General features: G+C 43.9%; 1 protein-coding gene across 2 annotated transcripts in view; it reads left to right on the forward strand.

Annotated features, from left to right (window-relative positions):
* The window catches only part of LOC124005065 (chloride channel protein 2-like), a 168,358-nt gene that overhangs the window by 57,154 nt on the left and 85,064 nt on the right, over positions 1 to 26,140 (forward strand). For both annotated transcript variants that reach the window (XM_046313973.1, XM_046313974.1), the window contains exons 3-6: positions 15,175 to 15,306; positions 16,682 to 16,810; positions 16,882 to 17,015; positions 17,813 to 17,890. In XM_046313973.1, coding sequence (XP_046169929.1) covers positions 15,175 to 15,306; positions 16,682 to 16,810; positions 16,882 to 17,015; positions 17,813 to 17,890 — 473 coding nt within the window. The remainder of the gene's footprint in view (positions 1 to 15,174; positions 15,307 to 16,681; positions 16,811 to 16,881; positions 17,016 to 17,812; positions 17,891 to 26,140) is intronic.

Genomic DNA, 26,140 nt, shown 5'->3' on the forward strand with positions numbered 1-26,140 from the left:
AGAGTATTGGAAGCTATTTTGTAGATGACATCGCTAAAGTCGAGGATAGGTAGGATAGTCGGTTTGACTAGGGTAAGTTTTGCGGCGTGAGTGAAGGAGGCTTTGTTGCGAAATAGAATTGGCCTAGCGTCGTCCGGGTTAGGGGGGGCTTGGTCGGTAGGGATGTCCTTGTCTCATCGCGCACCAGAGACTCCTGTGGCGGGCCGGGCACAGTGCGCACTAACCAAGGTTGCCAGGTGCACGGTGTTTCCTCCGACACATTGGTGCGGCTGGCTTCCGGGTTGGATGTGCGCTGTGTTAAGAAGCAGTGCGGCTTGGTTGGGTTGTGTATCGGAGGACCTTCGTCTCTCAACCTTCGTCTCTCCCGAGCCCATACGGGAGTTGTAGCGAGTTGTAGCGATGAGACAAGATAGTAGCTACTACAACAATTGGACACCACGAAATTGGGGAGAAAAAGGGGTAAAAATTCAACAACAAAAAAATATGGTGATTGACAGAGTCGAAAGCCTTGGCCAGGTCAATGAAGACGGCTGCACAGTACTGTCTTTTATCGATTGTGGTTATGATATTGTTTGGTACCTTGAGCGTGGCTGAGGTGCACCCGTGACCGGCTCGGAAACCGGATTGCACAGCGGAGAAGGTACAGTGGGATTCGAGATGGTCAGTGATCTGTTTGTTGACTTGGCTTTCGAAGACCTTAGATAGGCAGGGCAGGATGGATATAGGTCTGTAACAGTTTGGGTCCAGGGTGTCTTTGAAGAGGGGGATGACTGCGGCAGCTTTCCAATCCTTGGGGATCTGACTATATGAAAGAGCGGTTGAACAGGCTGGTAATAGGGGTTGCGACAATGGGGGTGGATAGTTTCAGAAATAGAGGGTCCAGATTGTCAAGCCCAGCTGATTTGTACGGGTCGGTAGCAGGCGGAGAGATGAATTTTTTAAATTAGAAGTTCGAACTGTTTGGGCATAGACTTGGAAAGTATGACAGAACTATGCGAGCTATCTCTGCAGTAGATTGCAACTCCTCCCCCTTTGGCAGTTCTATCTTGACGGAAAGTGTTATAGTTGGGTATGGAAATCTCAGAATTTTTGGTGACCTTCCTAAGCCAGGATTCAGACACTGCAAGGACATCAGGGTTGGCAGAGTGTGCTAAAGCAGTGAGTTAAACATACTTAGGAAGGCTTCTGATGTTGACATGCATAAAACCAAGGCATTTTCGATCACAGAAGTCAACAAATGAGGGTGCTTGGGGACATGCAGGGCCTGGGTTTACCTCCACATCACCTGAGGAACAGAGAAGAAGTAGGATGAGGGTGCGGCTAAAGACTATCAAAACTGGTCGCCTAGAGCGTTGGGGACAAGGAATAGAAGGAGCAGATGTATGGGCGTGGTAGAATATATTCAGGGCATAATGTGCAGACAGAGGTATGATGGGGTGCGGGTACAGTGGAGGTAAGCCCAGGCACTGGGTGATGATAAGAGAGGTTGTATCTCTGGACGTGCTGATTATAATGGGTGAGGTCACCGCATGTGTGGGAGGTGGGACAAAGGAGGTATCAGAGGTGTGAGGAGTGGAACTAGGGGCTCCATTGTAAACTAAAACAATGTATACTGTTGTTCAGGTTAGTTATCAAGGCATATTGATATTTGAGATAGACATACAGCAAGGCATAAAGTAATCACAGGTCTTGATTGGGAGAGCTTGCTAAAACAACAGGTGAGACAACAACAGCTAGTCAGCTAACACAACAACCGGCGGCAGCGTAGCCTAGTGGTTAGAGCGTTGGACTAGTAACCGGAAGGTTGCGAGTTCAAACCCCCGAGCTGACAAGGTACAAATCTGTCGTTCTGCCCCTGAACAGGCAGTTAACCCACTGTTCCCAGGCTGTCATTGAAAATAAGAATATGTTCTTAACTGACTTTCCTGGTTAAATAAAGGTAAAAAAATACATTTTAAAAAATTAAAACGCAGGTAAAATGATGATGACTAGGCAGAGAGGGTCGGATTAACTACACACAGAGTCTGAGTTCGCGGCTGGGGCTGACAGATAAAACATAAATAAACCGAACGGAGAACATTGATTAATGGACAGTCCAGCAGGCATCAGCAATGTAGCCAAGTGATCATAGTGTCCAGGGGGCAGCAGTAGATGGAACAGGGAAGCCGCCACTACGCTAGCACGCGGGCGACACGGCGTTTAAAGTTAGTGGTGGTAGGGAGGGGTCTGCTCAGACGGAGGTCGGTTGAAGGTATAGCGGATGGAGTATTCTTCGGCAGACCAGTTGTGGTGGTGCGGCGGGGGGCCGTGTCGACAGAGAATCCAAGCCAGATGGCGAATTTAGTTTGCTAGCAGGGAGATGTGCCTGGCTCCCGGCTAACTGGTGCTGGCTTCGTGGCAGTGGCGTTAGTATTGGGCTCTAGCCGTGTATGAGTGGGGTTCAGGTGAACAGCTGAGTAGGCCGGGAGGTGGGCCTCAGCCTGGCCAAACACCCCCTAACCAGGGCGACGCTGGGCCAATTGTGCATCGCCCTATGGATCTCCCGGTCAGTTATGACACAGGGATCGAACCCCAGGCTGTAGTGATGCCGCGACACTGTGATGCAGTGCCTTACACTGCTGCACCCCTCGGGAGTCAAACAAGTGGTGAGATTTAAAAACGTTTTTTCATAAAAGTATCGCAAAATAATATAACTTGTTGCTTTCCACACAATGTAGTAACATTGTAAAGTAATTTGTTACTTTTAAATGTAATGAGTAATATGTAACATTACTTTTTCAAGTAAATTATTCCAACACTGGTCAGGAGTTGTTCCTGAGCAGCACAAAATATAGGTCCTAGAACTGAACAGGACAACCTCCTCCTCCCCTAGAACTGAGTAACAGGTCCCAGCTGTCCTCTTAGCAGGATGTGAGATGGAGTTGATGCCTCATTGAAGATTATGGTGTGCGTGTGCAGTGTTGGACAACTATCAAAGTGTGTATTGATGGAAAGGGATTGGGACTAGCGCTCTCCACTTAGACTCACACTGAAATGGTAACCCTGGCTCACACACCCATTCACCCATCAGACTAATGGCTTGACTGATAGAGACAGTAGACAATAGCTCAGGCTATTGTTGCTGACGTATACACTGAGCTCAGACCTCCCCGGGAAGCTCTGCTTTCACCTGCTCTTAATACACATGCTTTCCTAAACACACACACTTAGAGCAGAATGAGAGCCGCCACAGGGGGTTAGCTTTGGCTTTCAGGTCGTATGTCCTCATAACCTGTCTAGCCCTAGAACAGAACAGGAGTTTTCACCTCAGTGTTTTAATCAGTTGTTATTCTATCATGCCATTCTCCCTTATGGCTGAAGTTCTTTCTTTGGGATTTCTCTTTAGGGTTGTAAACACCCACTAGAGAAGGGGGTAGAGAAGCAGGTAGCGAGGATAGTTAGTGTCATTACTCCATTAACCAGCAGTGAGTAGTATCATTGAGTACGTTTTATATGCACACTAATAATTCAATATTAAACACCTTACTCTGCTTATCTTAATTGGTGAAAGGTCAAAATCGAAGTAAGCATAGAGAGTGCAGAAACGAGGTGTTTTAATCGATCTTTCAAATTATTAGGGGATGTAAGCAGCTTAATCGACATTCCAGTGGTGTATTTGATCTGCTCATGTGCCAGCACTGGGTAGCGTAAGCCTCCCTCTTATGCACAAGTGAAGTGAGTTTGGAAAAACTCAGAAATAGTTTTCAGATACAAACTTGGTCCCAACTCAGAATACAATAGGGTTTTCAAAATAACATAGGCGCTGAGGTAGAAAGTTTATTTTGATTGGCGATTATCTGCGTTTATCAAAAGTCCCATCAAGTAACCTGATTTTTAGATGTGTCCATGTAAGCAGGCTTATTTATTAGGGACATTATTCTTCTTGCAAAGCATGTAAACCTTTCAAAATAAATATCTACAAGAATAATATCCATGCTCAGCGTGATGTGAAACTTTGGTTTTAGAAGTGTGGGGGACAACCTGAAGGGGGGCAGGGGGTACTCCCCCAGAAATCTTTTGTGCATCTTAAGCTAATTTCCTAAATTTTTACACAATTCAATATGCTGTCTCTATTTAGAACAAAAAGTAAGCACACATGCCCACAGTCATCAAGCTAGGTAAGAGATCATTATTAAATATGTTTAAGTGATTAAGACTGAACTAGATCAATGATAATTCAATAATACATATTGTGTTGCACCTTTAACCAATAGCCTAACAATGAAGAGCGTCTGCTAAATGACTTAAATGTAAATGTATATGTAAACAACAGTTGAAAAAATACACACCTTTGATTGTCTTTATTAAGACAACCTCTATATCAAATTTCAGCCAGACCGACCAGCCAGCTCGAGCCGCCTGCACAGCCGACCCCCACCAGTTTAGTCAATAACTCCACTCTCTCCCAAAACAAGTTTCTTCCCAGTTCCAAACTTAAATTTTCTTTTTGAGGGAAAGGTTTGGAACCAAAATAACACAAAAAAAATAAATAAACAAATACACCTCAAATATACATTAACACACAGAAACAGCAAATCCTCTGTATACAGACGTTTTCCACATTTTATTATATTTATTACGTTACAACCCCATAATGTTTGCAAATATTTTTATATATATATATATATATATATATATATATATATATATATATATATATATATATATATATATATATATATATATACATTAATGGTCAAGTTTTATAACACCTACTAATTCAAGGGGTTTTCTTTATTTTTACTATTTTCGACATTGTAGAATAATAACGAAGACATCAAAACTATGAAATAACACATATGGAATCATGTACTAACCAAAAAAGTGTTAAACAAATAAAATATGTTATATTTGAGATTCTTCAAATAGCCACCCTTTGCCTTAATGACAGCTTTGCACACTCTTGGCATTCTCTCAACCAGCTTCAACTGGAATGCTTTTCCAACAGTCTTGAAGGTGTTCCCACATATTCTGATCACTTGTTGGCTGCTTTTCCTTCACTCTGTGATCCGACTCATCCCAAACCATCTTAATTTGGTTAAGGTTGGGGGATTGTGGAGGCCAGGTCATCTGATGCACCACTCTCCTTCTTAATCAAATAGCCCTTACACAGCCTGGAGGTGTTTTGGATCAATTTTCTTGTTGAAAAGCAAATGATAGTACCACTAAGCGCAAACCAGATGAGATGGCGTATCGCTGTGGTAGCCATTCTGGTTAAGTGTGCCTTGAATTCTAAATAAATCACAGACCGTGTCACCCCCATTGCCCATGTTTCTTGTCCCGGGCAGTCTCTTCTTATTATTGTTGTCCTTTAGTAGTGGTTTCTTTGCAGCAATTCAATGCCATGAAACCATGATTCACACAGTTTCCTCTGAACAGTTGATGTTGAGATGTCTGTTAATCTGAAGCATTTGTTGGTGCTGCAATTTCTGAGGCTGGTAACTCTAATGAACTTATCCTCTGCAGCAGAGATAACTCTGGGTCTTCCATTCCTGTGGCGGACCTTATAAGTAAAAATAAAGAAAATCCCTTGAATGAGTAGGTGTTCTAAAACTTTTGACATGGGGTGTGTGTATGCATGCATGCTTGTATGCATGCAGTTGAAGTCGGAAGTTTACATACACCTTAGCCAAATAGATTTGAACTCAGTTCACAATTCCTGACATTTAATCCTAGTAAAAATTCCCTGTTTTAAGTCAGTTAGGATGACCACTTTATTTGAAAAATGTGAAGATGTCAGAATAATAGTAGAGTGATTTAGTTCAGCTTTTATTTTTTTAATCACATTACCAGTGGGTAAGACGTTTACATGCACTCAATTAGTATTTGGTAGCATTGCCTTTAAATTGTTTAACTTGGGTCAAACATTTCGGGTAGCCTTCCACAAGCTTCCCACAATAGGTTGGGTGAATTTTGGCCCATTCCTCCTGACAGAGCTGGTGTAACTGACTCAGGTTTGTTGGCCTCCTTGCTCGCCCACTCTTTTTCAGTTCTTCCCACAAATGTTCTATAGGATTGAAGTCTTGGCTTTGCGATGGCCACTCTAATACCTTGACTTTGTTGTCCTTAAGCCATTGTGCCACAACTTTGGAAGTATGCTTGGGGTCATTGTCCATTTGGAAGACCCATTTGTGACCAAGCTTAACTTCCTTCCTGATCTATTTTGTGAAGTGCACCAGACCCTCATGCAGCAAAGCAACCCCAAAACATGATGCTGCCACCCCTGTGCTTCACGGTTGGAATGGCCTTCTTCGGCTTGCAAGCCTCCCCCTTTTTCCTCCAAATGTAGCGATCGTCATTATGGCCAAACATTTCTATTTTTGTTTCATCAGACCAGAGAACTTTTCTCCAGAAAGTACGATCTTTGTCCCCATGTGCTGTTGCAAACCGTATTCTGGCTCTTGTATGGGGTTTTGGAGCAGTGGCTTCTTCCTTGCTGAGCGGTCTTTCAGGTTATGTCGATATAGGACTCGTTTTACTGTATATATAGATACTTTTGTACCTGTTTTCTTCAGCATCTTCACAAGGTCCTTTGCTGTTCTAGGTTTGATTTGCACTTTTCACACCAAAGTACGTTCATCTCTAGGAGACAGAACACGTCTCCTTCCTGAGCTGTATGAAGGCTGCTTGGTCCCATGGTGTTTATACTTGTGTACTATTGTTTGTACAGATGAACATGGTAATTAGAAATTGATCTCAAGGATGAACCAGACTTGTGGAGGTCTACAATGTTTTTTGAGGTCTTGGCTGATTTATTTTGATGTTCCCATGATTTCAAGCAAAGAGGCACTGACTTTGAAGGTAGGCCTTGAAATACATCCACAGGTGGTAAAGTGCAATTGACTCAAATGATGTCAATTAGCCTATCAGAAGCTTTTAAAGCCATAACATAATTTTCTGACATTTTCCAAGCTGTTTAAAGGCACAGTCAACTTAGTGTATGTAAACTTCTGACCCACTGGAGGGTTTGTATCATCTGATTTACACAACATGCCTACCACTTTGAAGATGAAAAAGATTTTTTATTGTGAAACAAACAAGGAATAAGACCAAAAAACTGAACTTGAGCGTGCATAACTATTCACCCCCCCAAGTCAATACTTTGTAGAGCCACCTTTTACAGTTGCAAGTCTCTTGGGGTATGTCTCTATAAGCTTGGCACATCTAGTCACTGGGAATTTTGCCCGTTCTACAAGGCAAAACTGTTCCAGCTCCTTCAAGTTGGATGGGTTCCGCTGGTGTACAGCAATCTTTAAGTCATACCACAGATTCTCAATTGGATTGAGGTATGGGCTTTGACTAGACCATTCCAAACATTTAAATGTTTCTCCTTATTAAACCACTCGAGTGTTGCTTTAGCAGTATCCTAGGGTCATTGTTTTGCTGGAAGGTGAACATCCGTCCCAGTCTTAAATCTCTGGAAGACTGAAATAGGTTTTACTCAAGAATTTCCCTGTATTTAGCGCCATCCTTCATTTCTGACCATTTTCCCAGTCCTTGCCGATGAAAAACAACCCCACAGCATGATGCTGCCACCACCATAATTCACTGTGGGGGTGGTGTTCTCGGGGTGATGAGAGGTGTTGGGTTTGCGCAGACATAGCGCTTTCCTTGATGGCCAAAAAGCAAAATGTTTGTCTCATCTGACCACAGTACATTCTTCTATATGTTTGAGGAGTCTCCCACATGCCTTTTGGTGAACACCAAACGTGTTTGCTTATTTTTTTCTTTAAATGGCTCTTTTCTGGACACTCTTCCATAAAGCCCAGCTCTGTGGACTGTACAGCTTAAAGTGATCCTATGGAAAGATACTCAGACCTCCACTGTGGAGATTTGCATCTTCTTCATTTTTGGTGGGTGGCCGTTTCTTGGCAGGTTTGCTGTGGTGCCATATTCTTTCCATTGTTTAATAATGGATTTGATGATACTCCGTGGGATGTTAAAAGTTTCTGATATTTTTTTATAACCCAACCCTGATCTGTACTTCTCCCTGACCTGTTTGGAGAGCTCGTTGCTCTTCATGGTGTCGCTTGCTTAGTGGTGTTGTAGTATCTGAGGCCTTTCAGAACAGGTGTATATATACTGAGATCATGGTACAGGTCATGTGACACTTAAATTGCACACAGGTGGACTTTATTTATCTAATTATGTGACTTTTGAAGGTAATTGGTTGCACCAGATCTTGTTTAGGGGCTTCATAGCAAAGTGGGTGAATATATAGGCATGCACCACTTTTCTGTTTTTGAATTTTATTTTTTAAACATGTAATTTTTTTCAGTTCACTTCACCAATTTTGACTATTTTGTTTATGTACATTACATGAAATCCACATAAAAATCCATTTAAATTACAGATTGTAATGCAACAAAATAGGAAAAATGCTAAGGGGGATGCATACTTTTGCAAGTGTGTGTGTATAAATTCAGCAAAAAAACAAATGCCCCTTTTTCAGGACCCTGTCTTTCAAAGAAAATTCATAAAAATCCAAATAACTTCACAGATCTTCACTGTAAAGGGTTTAACCACTGTTTCTTATGCTTGTTCAATGAACCATAAACAATTAATGAACATGCACCTGTGGAACGGTCGTTAAGACACTAACAGCTTAAAGACGGTAGGCAATTAAGGTCACAGTTATGAATACTTAGGACACTAAAGAGGCATTTCTACGGACTCTGAAAAACACCAAAAGAAATATGCCCAGGGTCCCTGCTCATCTGCTTGAACGTGTCTTAGGCATGCTGCAAGGAGGCATGAGGACTGCACATGTGATCAGGACAAAACATTGAAATGTCCGTACTGTGAGATGCCTAAGGCAGCACTACAGGGAGACAGGGCTGCCAGCTGATCGTCCTCGCAGTGGCAGACCACAGGTAACAACACCTGCACAGGATCGGGACATCCGAACATCACACCAGCGGGACAGGTATAGGATGGCAACAACTGCCTGAGTGACACCAGGAACGCACAATCCCTCCATCAGTGCTCAGACTGTCTGCAATAGGCTAAGAGAGGCTGGACTGAGGGCTTGTAGGCCTGTTGTAAGGAAGGTCCTCACCAGACATCACCGGCAACAACGTCACCCTTGGGCACAAACCCACCGATGGACCAGACAGGACCGGCAAAAAGTGCTGTTAACTGATGAGTCACGGTTTTGTCTCACCAGGGGTGATGGTCGTATTTGCGTTTATTGTCGAAGGAATGAGTGTTACACAGAGACCTGTACTCTGGAGCGGGATCGATTTGGAAGTGGAGGGTCCGTCATGCGATGTGTCACAGCATAATCGGACTGAGCTTGTTGTCTTTGCAGGCAATCTCAACTCTGTGCATTACAGGGAAGACATCCTCCTCCCTCATGTGGTACCCTTCCGGCAGGCTCAACCTGACATGACCCTCCAGCATGACAATGCCACCAGCCATACTGCTCGTTCTGTGCGTGATTTCCTACAAGACAGGAATGTCAGTGTTCTGCCATGGCCAGCGAAGAGCCCGAAGAGCGAAGAGGACTTGTTGGATCGGAGGGTAAGTGCTTGGGCCATTCCCCCCCCAGAAATGTCCGGGAACTTGCAGGTGCCTTGGTGGAAGAGTGCGGTAACATTTCACAGTAAGAACTGGCAAATCTGTTGCAGTCCATGAGGAGGAGATGCACTGCAGTAACTTAATGCAGCTATACTGATGGTTACTTCAGATTTTTACCCCCACCTTTGTTCAAGGACACATTCTTCCATTTCTGTTATCACATGTCTGTCGAACTTGTTCAGTTAATGTCTGTTGTTGATTCTTATGTTCCTACAAATATTCCCATGTTAAATTTGCTGAAAATAAAATACAAAATAAAATAACATTGCAGGCCTGCGGTTGGGTTTGGGTCGGAGTTGGACAGAAAGCCAGCGGGTGCGGTATGAAAAGCTGCGGGTGCAGGCAGGAGCGGGATGAAGAAATCCCACACAGACATCTACTGTGCACCATGACAGTGAAGCCTGTAACGTTAGAGCTGTTTAGTGTGTCCGTGTGAAAAGTAAGGAATTAGCTAGGGAAACTGACAGATCGATAACCTTACATTGCTATACTGACTTGTAAAAACCCATGTTGCACAAAAAAAAACATACCAAATCAGTCTTCAATCGTTTGGCAAATGGTTTCATCATTTGATTCAGTTCTAGTATGATTGAGGCAAAAATAATAACTACATTTGTTAACTTTTGGCCAGCTCTCTCGCTAACTGTACATCATCTGGCGAAAGCTAGCCAAGTTCATTTACTTCTGTTGAAACGGGACTAAACAAAGGCTGCAAAACATGTCCATACAAACAACAGCTGTTAGATAGTAACAGCAGCTACCGCATATCGCTATCTGACAGAACTAGAGGCTAGAGCTGACCTAGCTGTGGTAGCTACTAAGTAGTGTAGCTTATTCATTCACCTCAGTCGAGAGGGGATGATACATTAGCTAACCAACATGTCAGTTAGAATACAAGCTCAGCACTGTAAATAAACACTAGTTTTGTTTTTTCTGTTAAGTTTAACTGCAGTTACATCAATCAACTAAAGAGTAGACAGTCATTGCTCTGCTTTCTATTACAACTCTGTGAAAGAGCGCAACTCATACACACTGAATTATGCTCAACTCTCTCAATCTGGGCCAGCTAGCCTTCCAGAAGCTTTGCCTTCATACAGCCTGTCAGCCCGCTCTATGTTGTCCACGTGGTCTGTCTGAACACTCCAAACAGCCTACACGACCGCTCTGAGGCGTCCGCATGGTCCTAAGGCACACCGTAGCTGCTTTATGTATCACATTGTAGTGATCAAACTAGAGGGGACAAAAATGCAATTTGAGAATGTGGGGGGGGGGGGAGAAATGCCCCCCCGTCACCAGTGAAAGTTGCGTCCCTGTGTGAAGTGATCAGCTGGTTGTCTACCCAGTGGTAAGTCGTTCCCCGTATGGAACATTTCTAATGTAGGTTATTTTTTTGCTTTAGTATGCTATCACATTGCATAAAAAAATACAGTATTCTGTCAGTACAGCGTATTCACAATTGGTGAATTATTTTCCCTTTTTGCCCTTACTCATAACTCACCGTGTTCTCACTCAGACATTAAGTGCTTGGCGCTGGAAGCGGACACATTTAGTATCCAAGACGACCTAAGTTAGTCTCAGCAGGTATGTGGGTGTTATTGCTAGAGCCAGAAAGACGGAAGGAGAGAGAGAAAGTGAAAAAATAAGGCTAAAGGATAGTCCAAGGGAGACAGAGGAGATGGAGAAGTAAAGAAACTAGGGACGGAGAAGAAATGGAAAAGTAAAGTGGAAAGAGGGAGAAAGAAAAGAAAAATACCAGTAAGGAGAGGAAGTCAAATACGAAGAGATAGAAGGTAGAAAATGAAAAAAGGATGAGAGTAATGAAAGAAAAGTTAAAGCCGTGGTTTGAAGAGTAGTGAGATGGTGGAAGACAGGATGGGGTGAATGGGAAAAAAGAGGAGAGGGATGGAGGGAAATAGCATGCAGGTTATTGCCTGCCATAAAGAATGAAACAGGTAAGTGTTGTAAGGTGTGTACTGTGTACCCCAGGAAAACCAGTGAGTCATAGCAGCACAGACGGAGCTAACAAAATTACTGCTCAGAGACCAGACAGGACTACAGCTGCTGCTGGTTTGAACACACACACTGTTAGTGAGCATTTCTCCTTTGCCAAGATAATTCATCCAACTGACAGGTATGGCATATCAAGAAGATGATTAAACAGCATAATCATTACACAGGTGTACCTTGTGCGGAGGACAATAAACAGCCACTCTGAAATGTGCAGTTTTGTCACCCAACACAATACCACAGATGTCTCAAGTTTTGAGGGAGTGTGCAATTGGCATGCTGACTGCAGGAATGTCCACCAGAGCTGTTGCCAGAGAATGTAATGTTAATTACTCTGCTATAAGATGCCTCAAACATTGTTTTAGAGAATTTGGCAGTACATCCAACCGGCCTCACAGCAGTAGACCATGTATAACCACACCAACCCAGGACCTCCACATCTGGCTTCTTCACCTGCAGGATGGTCTGAGACGAGCCAGACAGCTGATGAAACTGTGGGTTTACACAAGCAAATAATTTCTGCACAAACTGTCAGAAACCGCCTCAGGGAAGCTCATCTTCATGCTCATCGTTCTCACCAGGGTCTTGACCTGGCTGCAGTTCAGCACCGTAACCGACTTCAGTGGGAAAGCATTCCACAGGCCACAATCAACATCCTGATCAACTCTATATGAAGGAGATGTGTCATGCTGGATGAGGCAAATGGTGGTCAGACCAGATACTGACTGGTTTTCTGATCCACGCCCCTACTTTTTTTCCCATTTGTGAAATCCATAGATTATGGCCTAATTTATTTATATTGACTGAGTTCCGTATGACCTGTAACTAAGTGAAATCTTTGAAATTGTTGCGTGATGATGAGTTTATTCTTGTTCATGTACAGTACCAGTCAGAAGTTTGGACACCTACTCATTCAAGGGTTTTCCTACATTTTGACAATGTTCTACATTTTAGAATTGTGAAGACATAAAAGCTATGAAATAACACATATGGAATAATATAGTCACCAAAAAAGTGCTAAACAAATCAACATATATTTGAGATTCTTCAAAGTTGCTACCCTTTGCCTTGATGACAGCTTTGCACGCTCTTGGCATTCTCTCAACCAGCTTCATGAGGAATGTTTTTCCAACAGTCTTGGAGGAGTTCCCACATGCTGAGCACTTGTTGGCTTCTTTTCCTTCACTCTACGCTCCAACTCATCGCAAACCATCACAATTGGATTGAGGTCGGATGATTTTGGAAGCCAGGTCATCTGATGCAGCATTCCATCACTCTCCTTCTTGGTCAAATAGCCCTTACACAGCCTGGAGGTGTGTTTTGGGACATTGTCCTGTTGAAAAACAAATGATAGTTCCACTAAGCACAAACCAGATGGGATGGCGTATCGCTTCAGAATGCTGTGGTAGCCATGCTGGTTAAGTGTGCCTTGAATTCTAAATACATCACTGACAGTGTCACCAGCAAACACCATCTCACCTACCTCTATCTCCGTACTTCATGGTGGGAACCACACATGCGGCGATTATCCGTTCACCTACTCTGCGTCTCACAAAGAAACGGGGGCTGGAACCAAAAATCTCAAATCCACCGGTCTAATGTCCATTGCTTGTGTTTCAAGCAAGTCTGTTCTTCTTATTGGTGTCCTTTTAGTAGTTGTTTCTTTGCAGCAATTTGACCATGAAGGCCTGATTCACGCAGTCTCCTCTGAACAGTGGATGTTGAGATGTGGCTGTTACTTTAACTATGTGAAGCATTTATTTGGGCTGCAATTTCTGAGGCTGGTAACTAATGAACTTATCCTCTGCAGCAGAGGAAATTCTGGGTCTTTCTTTCTTGTGGCAGTCCTCATGAGAGACCGCTTCACCATAGCGCTTGATGGTTTTTGAGACTGCACTTGAAATGTTCAAAGTTCTTGAAATGTTCCGCATTGACTGACCTCCATGTCTTAAAGTAATGGACTGTCATTTCTCTTTGCTTATTTGAGCTGTTCTTGCCATAATATGGACTTGGTCTTTTTACCAAATAGGGCTATCTTCTGTATACCCCCCTACCTTGTCACAACACAACTGATTGCTTACTTTGAAGAATCTCAAATATAAAATATATTTTGATTAAAAAAAAATGTTTGGTTACTACATGATTCCTTGTGTTATTTCATAGTTTGATGTCTTCACTATTATTCTACAATGTAGAACATAGTCAAAATAAAGAAATCTTGGAATGAGTTGGTGTTTCCAAAATGTTGATTGGTGCTGTATGTTTGCATGAACATTCTCTCGCACATACACATGCAAACAGACAGCGGCAGGTAGCCTAGTGGTTAATGACATTTTTAAAAGTCACTGGTTCGAATCCCCAAGCCGACTAGATTAAAAATCTCTGTGCCCTTGAGCAAGGCACTTAACCCTAATTACTCTTGTTAGTCGCTCTAAGAGCGTCTGCTAAATGACTATTTTTTTAAATGTAAACCGTGACAAACACACACATCTCGCAAAACACGATCTCACACATGATGACTAGAGAACAGAAGGGGATTTTAGAACACAGCTGGGCCGTGGGCGAGATGATGCAACACACACAAAGTGTTCCTCACTGCTTGTAAGCTGTGTGCGCTTGTGTGTTAGACTGTGAAGGTGTTGATTGGAGAGTGTGTGTGTGTGTACTGTAGTATGCTAAAAACACGCATGTTGCTCTGTCGCCATCCCGCGCCACACAATATTCAATACATTGCCATGTCTGCTCCTCTCTGTCCCAAATCCATCCCTACATGTCCACTTCAATGACCCTATTCCATTACATCCATTACATGTTCTATCTGCGTATTAATGATATACACCCCATTCCATATCATCAACATTACAACCTGTTCCCCTATACAATGGCTGTACTATAGAGGAGGAGGAAAGTGGAGGGACAAATGGGGAGAGTAATAATACTTTAGATGAGAAGGAAAAGAAAGAGGGAGGAAGAGGGGGATACAGAAATTCAGAATTCTCTCTTTCATCTGACAGAATCTTATAGTGTAGTAAAGTAGCATTAGTGTGGTTTAGTACGTTGGTGAGATGAGAGAAGCCTGAATAATATGACAGGGGAGCAGAGCAGGACTAATGTTAGGACAGTGTGGCGTGTCTGATGTGACAGTCCTTAAAGTAGAGAACTAGAGGACCCCCTCCTGCTAGACATCTCCTCTTTGAGAGTGGAGAAATAAGGAAAGGAGTGAGTCGAGGGAAATAGGGGGGTGGGGGGGGTGTATGGGAGAAAGATCTGTGTGAATTAAACAGCCCCCATGTAAAAGGAGACTAGAGGTGTCTGTGCAAAAGTGAACATCGACGAATGGGTACACGTATGTGTGTAGGGGGTTACATTGTATGGGTGGTCCTGACTCCAAGATGGGTAATGTAGTTTTAACAATGCTACACTTCTCTCCTCAGTCTGTAAGATGCGTTGGTTTGTTTATATTGTAGTTCTGACTGACTTGACTCACTGTAGTAGTAAGTGTTGTTGTTGTCGTCTAACAGTGTGCACCTGTATCTCTCTTCCCTCCAGTCTGTACGGTGCGCTGTCAGAAGTTCCTCATCTCTCGTGTTGGTGAAGACTGGATCTTCCTCATCCTCCTGGGTCTATTCATGGCTCTGGTCAGCTGGGTGGTCGACTTCGCTATTGCCATCTGTCTACAAGGTGAGGGCTTTGGGGAGGTGAGGGCTTTGGGGAGGAGGTAGACTGCTTGGTCTACTGATGGCTCTAGTCAGCTGTACTGTCCCTCTGTCTGAATCATTTCATTTGACACATTTCCTGCATGCAGCTAAAGGAGACATTAAGCCACACTCAAGATAATCTCAGACACTGTGGTTCACACACACACACCCGTCAAACCAGGGTGTGTGTTCATGATGAGCTGCAGTGCAGATTACTGTCTACCAGGGCTGCATGCAAGTCCGTGTGTGTATGATTAGCTTAAATGTGGTTTAATTTAATCTTTGCACCATTAAAATGTGTTTGTGTGTAGCATGTATGTGTGTTCAGAAGGTGTGTGGGTGTCAATGTGCTTTATCTTGAGTTAAGCACACATTTACACACATTGCTGCAGTGTGTGTGTGTGTGTGTGTGTGTGTGTGTGTGTGTGTGTGTGTGTGTGTGTGTGTGTGTGTGTGTGTGTGTGTGTGTGTGTGTGTGTGTGTGTGTGTGTGTGTGTGTGTGTGTGTGTGTGTGTGTGTGTGTGTGTGTGTGTGTGTGTGTGTGTGTGTGGTGTGTGTGTGTGTGTCAGATGGTAGACTGCATGTAGAGAAAGTGGAGAGGGGAGAGGAGTGAGTCATCTAGAAGCAAGACGCTCATCCAGACAAATCCCCCCCTCCCTTTCTACACACACACACACACACACACACACACACACACACACACACACACACACACACACACACACACACACACACACACACACACACTTTTGATCTCTCCATGTAAAGCAGTCATTTTTAGGAGAGGAGTCCTGCGGGTTCTACTTTTGTCAAATGTTTTGTCTCTGTACTCATGAGTAGGGCTGGGAATTGCCAGGGACCTCACAATATGATATTATCAGGATATGAGTAGGACCGTGCCCCAGGACTACCTGACATGATGACTCCTTGCTGTCCCCAGTCCACCTGACTGAGCTGCTGCTCCAGTTTCAACTGTTCTGCCTTATTATTATTCGACCATGCTGGTCATTTATGAACATTTGAACATCTTGGCCATGTTCTGTTATAATCTCCACCCGGCACAGCCAGAAGAGGACTGGCCACCCCACATAGCCTGGTTCCTCTCTAGGTTTCTTCCTAGGTTATGGCCTTTCTAGGGAGTTTTTCCTAGCCATTGGTTTTAGGCTGGGTTTCTGTACAGCACTTTGAGATATCAGCTGATGTACGAAGGGCTATATAAATACATTTGATTTGATTTGCCAATACGATATGTATTGCAGTTCTCATGATGCATATATTTTATCACGATTTATATATTGGATATAGTTTAACTTTCTGATTGACATCAATTTGATATTGGTGTGTTTGTGTGTCCACAGCACAGAAGTGGATGTACGGAGGCCTGGAGAGTAATGTGTTCCTCCAGTACCTAGCCTGGGTCACCTACCCTGTGGTGCTCATCACCTTCTCAGCTGGCTTCACACAGATACTGGCCCCACAGGCCGTAGGTAAGACACACACATACACTGACTGACTGACTGACTGCATCAGAGCACCATAACCCCCTCTCCCCCTCTAGGTTCAGGTATCCCAGAGATGAAGACCATTCTGAGGGGTGTAGTGCTGAAAGAATACCTCACCTTTAAAACCTTTGTTGCTAAAGTCATCGGTCTCACCTGTGCCCTGGGCAGTGGCATGCCTCTGGGCAAGGAGGTAACACTCACACACACACTCTCTACACAGAATAAACACACACACGTGCACACGCGCTCGGTTAACATTCTTCTCACCTCTCTGTCTTTTGACACACACACATCCTCTTCTCACAGTCAAGCTTGTGTGAGTTTGGGTAGTTGTCACTTGTTGCTGTCTGTTCCAGGAGTTCCACTAGTTATTTAGATACACACTCCATTTGACAGCTAGCAGACGCAATCTGGCATGAAGTATTATAAAATCAATCAATATATCTGTAATTCATAGGACAAGGGGTTCTAACAGTGAAGCACACAGAGGGTTGTGGTTACACATGTCCTGTGTCCCTGTCATACAGCCACACACGTTGCACTCAGACCAACCTGTTGGTCACAGTGGAGAGGGAGGACAGGGGAGGGGGATAAGAGGGAGTAAAGAAGAGGAGAGGGGGATGGAGGGTGGAAAGAAGTGGAGAGGGGGTGGGGAGTGGGATGGAGGAGAGGGGGATGAAGGAGGGTGGAAAGAAGTGGAGAGGGGGTGGGGAGGGGGATGGGGAGGAGAGGGGGATGAAGGGGAATGGGGAGGAGAGGGGGATGAAGGGGGTGGGGAGGAGAGGGGGATGAAGGAGGGTGGAGAGGAGAGGGGGGTGAAGGAGGGTGGAGGGGAGACGGGGATAAAGGAGGGCAGAGGGGGATGAAGGAGGGTGGAGAGGGGGATGGAAGAATACAACAAAATTTAAATCTTGAGATTAATCAATGATATACTGAAGTTTTTAGGAAATCATTCACAAGTGATTCTTTCTCCCTCTCTCTCTCTAGGGTCCGTTTGTTCACATTGCCAGTCTGTGTGCTGCACTCCTCAGCAAATTCATGTCTCTGTTTGGTGGAATCTACGAGGTAAACCACACTTGGACACACACAAATTACCACAATGATATCAATGTGATCTTTCAGAAAGGAAACACTATGCAGAAATATGTTAAACCATTCATTAAGAAATGAATAATGCAAGTCTTGGCGATATATGCTCTGCTGCTTCAGGGTAGCTTAATATACACTGAAAAAAATATAAATGTAACATGTGAAGTGTTGGTCCCATTTTTCATAAGCTGAAATAAAAGATCCCAGAATTTTTCCGTATGCACAAAAAGCTTATTTCGCTTAAATCTGGTGAATAAATTTGTTTTAGTGAGCTTTTCTCCTTTGCCAAGATAATCCATCCACTTGACAGATGTGGCATATCAAGAAGCTGATTAAACAACATAATCATTACACAGGTGTACCTTGTGCTGGGGACAATAAAAGGCCACTCTAAAATGTGAAGTTTTGTCACACAACACAATGCCACAGATGTTTCAAGTTTTTAGGGAGCGTGCAATTGATATGCATGAATGTCCACCAGAACAGTTGCCAGAGAATGTAATGTTCATGTCTCTACCATATGCCGCCTCCAAAGTTGTTTTAGAGAATTTGGCAGTACATCCAACCAGCCTCTCAACATCAGACCCATGTGTATGGCGTCATGTGGGAAAGCGGTTTGCTGATGTCAAAGTTGTGAACAGAATGCCCCAAGGTGTCGGTGGGGTTAGTGTATGGGCAGGCGTAAGCCACCGACAGCGAACACAATTGTGTTTTAACGATGGCAATTTGAATGCAGAGATACCATGACTAGATCTTGAGGCCCCTTGTTCACACGCTATCACCTCATGTTTCAGCATGATAAAGCACGGCAACATGTCACAAGGATCTGTACACAACTCGTGCAAGCTGAAAATGTCCCTGTTCTGCATACTCACCAGACATGTCACCCATTGAACATCTTTCAGATGCTCTGGATCAAGATGTATGACAACGTGTTCCAGTTCCCGCCAATATCCAGCAACTTGACACAGCAATTGAAGAGGAGTGAGACAACATTCTACAGGCCACAATCAACATCCTGATCAATTCTGTGCGAAGGAGACGAGGCTACATGAGGCAAATGGTGGTCACACCAGATACTGACTGGTTTTCTGATCCACGCCCCTACATTTTTTTAAGGTGTCTGTGACCAACAGATGCATATCTGTATTCCCAGTCATGTGATATCCATAGATTACGACCTAATACATGTATTTCAATTGACTGATTTCCTTACGTGAACTGTAACTCAGTAAAATATTTGAAGTTGTATTTTTGTTCAGTATAGGAAATTAACTCCAAGCAGTGAGAGCGCTAAACTATAACAGTCCCCCCCAAGAGGGAATATGAATATGCTACCTAACTAGCAACCGTAAGCAGTACGAACCCAGCTGCCCTGGAGACGCACCCGCCGGGTAGCCTCGTTTTGAGGCAGTATGAGCTGTCATCTTGGTATATGAGAATATGCTACCTAACTAGCATCCGTAAGCAGTACGAACCCAGCTGCCCTGGAGACGCACCCACCGGGTAGCCTCGTTTTGAGGCAGTATGAGCTGTCATCTTGGTATATGAGAATATGCTACCTAACTAGCAACCGTAAGCAGTACGAACCCAGCTGCCCTGGAGACGCACCCGCCGGGTAGCCTCGTTTTGAGGCAGTATGAGCTGTCATCTTGGTATATGAGAATATGCTACCTAACTAGCAACCGTAAGCAGTACGAACCCAGCTGCCCTGGAGACGCACACGCCGGGTAGCCTCATTTTGAGGCAGTATGAGCTGTCATCTTGGTATATGAGAATATGCTACCTAACTAGCAACTGTAAGCAGTACGAACCCACCTGCCCTGGAGACGCACCACCGGGTAGCCTCGTTTTGTGGCAGTATAAGCTGTCATCTTGGTATATGAGAATATGCTACCTAACTAGCAACCGTAAGCAGTACGAACCCAGCTGCCCTGGAGACGCACCGCACCGCCAGGTGCTCTCACTGAAAGTAAATGAATAATCTTCTGGTGGGTCTTCATAAAAATATATCCTTATCTAATAAGCAACCTTAAGAAATATGACCCGGCCAACCACCTGTAGCTATATGCAATATATTTTATATCAAGTAGCCAGCAAAGATGGCAACATGTAGGCTATTGACCACGGCTGATGCCATTATACCAAACTTAATGAGGCATGGTACTGGCAGGTAAACTCATCACTGTTTAGCAGCTCTCAATAGACCAACTGAGGTCATTCTCCGACTGTCTACTAGGCCTGTGTGTTAATACTAACTGTGTAGCATGAGCTAATGCAGCAGTATGTCTATTTCTCATATTACGCATCGCCGGGTACCCCAATGAGGTAAGATGAGCTGTCATCTTGGTACATGGAAAATATTCTACCCATCTAACTAGGCAACCGTAAGTTGTATGAACCCACCTGCCATGAACCTAGCCAACCACCTGCAATATAAATGCACTGCCAGGGGGCTTTGCTGAGGCAGGATGAGCTGTCATCTTGGTATATGAGGATATTCTACATATGCAACATAGCTACTGGACCATACGGCTGTTCAAGGAATTTCATTCCTATATGTTCATCAGCCAAATCAATTCAAATACTCTGCCCATTTCTAAGAATTTGTAAGATACTTATTTGCATAAAATGGACCAGTCTCAAAATCAATCAATAGTGTTTATTCTCGAGAGTACGGATCATAATACAATGTACATTGGTTTATATACATCACATTTCATCATAGCATTTTGAATGCTGCTCCTCGTCTCCGATACAATGGCAATATAGTTCACAAGGCTTCCCACATTGTCTGCCACCTGTTAAACAATCTACTACAAGCCCAAGGTCTCTCCCCTCCCTGGGTGGGGACAGAATGTCCTGTAAGGAACACAGTATTCCAGCCAGTCTGACGATAGCTCCATTCGTTTCTAACAAGGAACAGACAGTCCTTGTTCTAATTCTTGACTAAAATTACACACCTTATATTCAGTATTATGATTATAATAAGATTCATACATCCATACAGTAACATACTAGTATTCTGTTTAGTTATAGTTTTAAATTAAATATATACATAATTTAGTCATTATTCATCAAAATCCCATAACGGCTGACACAATCATGATCATATAGCAATACTGCAGGAACTCATGTAGAATCAAATGTAACGTCACAGCAGCAGATGTTCATGTGCCCACAGTGGTGACTAAGGAACCAGAGCCGTGATGCATTCCAGTACTTTGTCATTGGTTGCCAGCATCAGTGTTGAACAGAGGTTTGCCAGGTGCCATCCGTGCTCAGCATTTAGATATCATAACATGAAAGGGAGGACGAAGCCGTGTCAGTTCTGTTGATGACGACTGATTTTCCATGCTAATTCTTTCATCTAGGGGTAGATGGGAGTATGGTTAATATGAGTGTCCATAATGCAAACCGATCATGCAAGATTAAAGGAAAGGATGATTTGGTGTGTTTCAGAATGAAGAACCCATAAAAGCCATCATTCGGACCGCGTAATATAAACACATTCTTGCCTTAACTTGGACTCAAACTTGTGCTATTGAGAGAGAGGAGAGATGCTCTTTGATGTGCATGTTGGTCACTTCTCCGTAGGCCTTGAGAGTAGCGGACAGATGGATCCTGAGCAGACTATACACTGAATGGTCCTGACACCCGGAATTAACCGAATTCCTGCTTACTGGACCATGATAAAGGCAGGCTGCATTTGCCTGACTGTAATTTGGAATAGAAAAGGCATACATGGTTATATAACAGAATACATTGTACAGATAGTCTACCTGAGCTAACAGCTATGTCAACATACACTACATAACCAAAGGTATGTGGACACCTGCTTGTCGAACATCTCATTCCAAAATCATGGGCATTAACATAGTTGGTCCCACCTTTGCTGCTATAATAGCCTCCACTCTTCTCAAATCAAATGTATTTATATAGCCCTTCTTACGTCAGCTGATATCACAAAGTGCTGTACAGAAACCCAGCCTAAAACCCCAAACAACAAGCAATGCAGGTGTAGAAGCACGGTGGCTAGGAAAAACTCCCTAGAAAGGCTGGAATGTAGGAAGAAACCTAGAGGGGAACCAGGCTATGAGGGGTGGCCAGTCCCCTTCTGGCTGTGCTGGGTGGGGATTATAACAGAACATGGCCAAGATGTTCAAATGTTCATAAATGACCAGCATGGTCCAATAATAACAAGGCAGAACAGTTGAAACTGGAGCAGCAGCACGGCCAGGTGGACTGGGGACCGCAAGGAGTCATCATGTCAGGTAGTCCTGAGGCATGGTCCTAGGGCTCAGGTCCTCCGAGAGAGCGAAAGAAAGAGAGAATTAGAGAGAGCACACTTAAATTCACACAGGACACCGAATAGGACAGAAGTACTCCAGATATAACAAACTGACCCTTGCCCCCGACACATAAATTACTGCAGCATAAATACTGGAGGCTGAGACAGGAGGGGTCAGGAGACACTGTGGCCCCATCCGAGGACACCCCCGGACAGGGCCAAACAGGAAGGATATAACCCCACCCACTCTGCCAAAGCACAGCCCCCACAACACTAGAGGGATATCTTCAACCACCAATTTACCATCCTGAGACAAGGCTGAGTATAGCCCACAAAGATCTCCGCCACAGCACAACCCAAGGGGGGGGGCGCCAACCCAGACAGGATGATCACATCAGTGACTCAACCCACTCAGGTGACGCACCCCTCCCAGGGACGGTATGAGAGAGCTCCAGTAAGCCAGTGACTCAGCCCCTGTAATAGGGTTAGAGGCAGAGAATCCCAGTGGAAAGAGGGGAACCGGCCAGGCAGAGACAGCAAGGGCGGTTCATTGCTCCAGAGCCTTTCCGTTCACCTCCCCACTCCTGGGCCAGACTACACTCAATCATATGACCCACTGAAGAGAGGAGTCTTCAGTAAAGACTTAAAGGTTGAGACTGAGTTTGCCTCTCTGACATGGGTAGGCAGACCGTTCCATAAAAATGGAGCTCTATAGGAGAAAGCCCTGCCCCCAGCTGTTTGCTTAGAAATTCTAGGGAAAATTAGGAGGCCTGTGTCTTTTGACTGTAGCGTACTTGTAGGTATGTACGGCAGGACCAAATCAGAGAGATAGCTAGGAGCAAGCCCATGTAATGCTTTGTAGGTTAGCAGTAAAACCTTGAAATCAGCCCTTGCTTTGACAGGAAGCCAGTGTAGGGAGGCGGGCACTGGAGTAATATGATCAAATTTTGGGGTTCTAGTCAGTATTCTAGCAGCCGTATTTAGCACTAACTGAAGTTTTATTTGAGACAATTGTACAACCATTAAGATTAATTGTCAGATTCAACAGAAGATCTTTGTTTCTTGGGACCTAGAACAAGCATCTCTGTTTTGTCAGAGTTCATTGAAATGTACAGCTGTGTGTCATCATTACTGCCACTTTTAGTGAGTTTGGTACACATCCGGTGGATAGAGAGCCGTTTATTATGTTCAACATAGGAGGGCCAAGCACAGGAAGCAGCTCTTTCAGCAGTTTAGTTGGAATAGGGTCCAGTATGTAGCTTGAAGTTTTAGAGGCCATAATTATTTATATCATTGTGTCAAGAGATATAGTCCTAAAACACTTGAGCGTCTCTCTTAATCCTAGGTCCTGGCAGAGTTGTGCAGACTCAGGACAACTGAGCTTTGAAGGAATACGCAGATTTAAAGAGGAGTTCATAATTTGCTTTCTAAAAATCATTACCTTTTCCTCAAAGAAGTTCATGAATTTATCACTGCTAAAGTGAAAGCCATCCTCTCTTGGGGAATGCTGCTTTTTAGTTAGCTTTGCGACAGTATCAAAAAGGAATTTCGGATTGTTCTTATTTTCCTCAATTAAGTTAGAAAAATAGGATGATCGAGCAGCAGTAAGGGCTCTTCGGTACTGCACGGTACTGTCTTTCCAAGCTAGTCGGAAGACTTCCAGTATGGTGTGGCGCCATTTCCGTTCAAATTTTCTGGAAGCTTGCTTCAGAGCTCGGGTATTTTCTGTGTACCAGGGAGCTAGTTTTTTATGAGAAATGTTTTTAGTTTTTAGGGGTGCAACTGCATCTAGGGTATTGCGCAAGGTTAAATTGAGTTCCTCAGTTAGGTGGTTAACTGATTTTTGTCCTCTGGCGTCCTTGGGTAGACAGAGGGAATCTGGAAGGACATCAAGGAATCTTTGTGTTGTTTGTGAATTTGTAGCACAACTTTTGATGTTCCTTGGTTGGGGTCTGAGCAGATTATTTGTTGCAATTGCAAACGTAATAAAATGGTGGTCCGATAGTCCAGGATTATGAGGAAAAACATTCAGATCCACAACATTTATTCCATGGGACAAAACTAGGTCCAGAGTATGACTGTGACAGTGAGTGGGTCCAGAGACATGTTGGACAAAACCCACTGAGTCGATGATGGCTCCAAAAGCCTTTTGGAGTGGGTCTGTGGACTTTTCCATGTGAATATTAAAGTCACCAAAGATTAGAATATTATCTGCTATGACTACAAGGTCCGATAGCAATTCAGGGAACTCAATGAGGAACGCTGTATATGGCCCAGGAGGCCTGTAAACAGTAGCTATAAAAAGTGATTGAGTAGGCTGCATAGATTTCATGACTAGAAGCTCAAAAGACGAAAACGTCTTTTTTTTGTAAATTGAAATTTGCTATCGTAAATGTTAGCAACACCTCCGCCTTTGCGGGATGCACGGGGCATATGGTCACTAGTGTAGCCAGGAGGTGAGGCCTCATTTAACACAGTAAATTCATCAGGCTTAAGCCATGTTTCAATCAGGCCAATCACATCAAGATTATGATCAGTGATTAGTTCATTGACTATAATTGCCTTTGAAGTAAGGGATCTAACATTAAGTAGCCCCATTTTGATCTCTTTCAATAATGACAGGAATGGAGGAGGTCTTTATCCTAGTGAGATTGCTAAGGCGAACACCGCCATGTTTAGTTTTGCCCAACCTAGGTCGAGGCACAGACACGGTCTCAATGGTGATAGCTGAGCTGACTACACTGACTGTGCTAGTGGCAGACTCCACTATGCTGGCAGGCTGGCTAACAGCCTGCTGCCTGGCCTGCACCCTATTTCATTGTGGAGCTAGAGGAGTTAGAGCCCTGTCTATGTTGGTAGATAAGATGAGATCACCCCTACAGCTAGGATGGAGTCCGTCACTCCTCAGCAGGTCAGGCTTGGTCCTGTTTGTGGGTGATTCCCAGAAAGAGGGCCAATTATCTACAAATTATATCTTTTGGGAGGGGCAGAAAACAGTTTAACCAGCGGTTGAGTTGAGACTCTGCTGTAGAGCTCATCACTCCCCCTAACTGGGAGGGGGCCAGAGACAATTACTCGATGCCGACACATCTTTCTAGCTGATTTACACGCAGAAGCTATGTTGCGCTTGGTGATCTCTGACTGTTTCATCCTAACATCATTGGTGCCGACGTGGATAACAATATCTCTATACTCTACACTCGCCAGTTTTAGCTTTAGCCAGCACCATCTTCAGATTAGCCTTAACGTCGGTAGCCCTGCCCCCTGGTAAACAGTGTATGATTGCTGGATGATTCGTTTTAAGTCTAATACTGCGGGTAATGGAGTCGCCAATGACTAGAGTTTTCAATTTGTCAGAGCTAATGGTGGGAAGCTTAGGCGTCTCAGACCCCGTAACGGGAGGAGTAGAGACAAGAGAAGGCTCGGTCTCTGACTCTGACTCGCTGCTTAATGGGGAAAACTGGTTGAAAGTTTCTGTCAGCTGAATGAGCGACACCGGTTGAGCATTCCTACAGCATTTCCTTCCAGAAACCGTGAGAAAGTTGTCCGGCTGTGGGGACTGTGCCAGGGGATTTATACTATTTTTGGACAGAAAGTTTCTGATTTTTGCAATGTTACATAGATGGAAAAAAGCTGTCCTTGAAATGTCTTGATATGTTCGTCAAAAGAGAGATCAGGGTCCAGAGTAACGGCGATGTCCTTCACAGTTTTATTTGAGACGACTTTTCAACCATCAAGATTAATTGTCAGATTCAACAGAAGATCTCTTTGTTTCTTGGGACCTAGAACAAGCATCTCTGTTTTGTCCGAGTTTAAAAGTAGAAAGTTTGCAGCCATCCACTTCCTTATGTCTGAAATACAGGCATAGCGAGGGCAATTTGGGGCTTCACCATGTTTCATTGAAATGTACAGCTGTGTGTCATCCGCATAGCAGT

Source organism: Oncorhynchus gorbuscha, linkage group LG19 (genome assembly GCF_021184085.1).
Source record: "Oncorhynchus gorbuscha isolate QuinsamMale2020 ecotype Even-year linkage group LG19, OgorEven_v1.0, whole genome shotgun sequence".
NCBI classification, from domain to species: domain Eukaryota; kingdom Metazoa; phylum Chordata; class Actinopteri; order Salmoniformes; family Salmonidae; genus Oncorhynchus; species Oncorhynchus gorbuscha.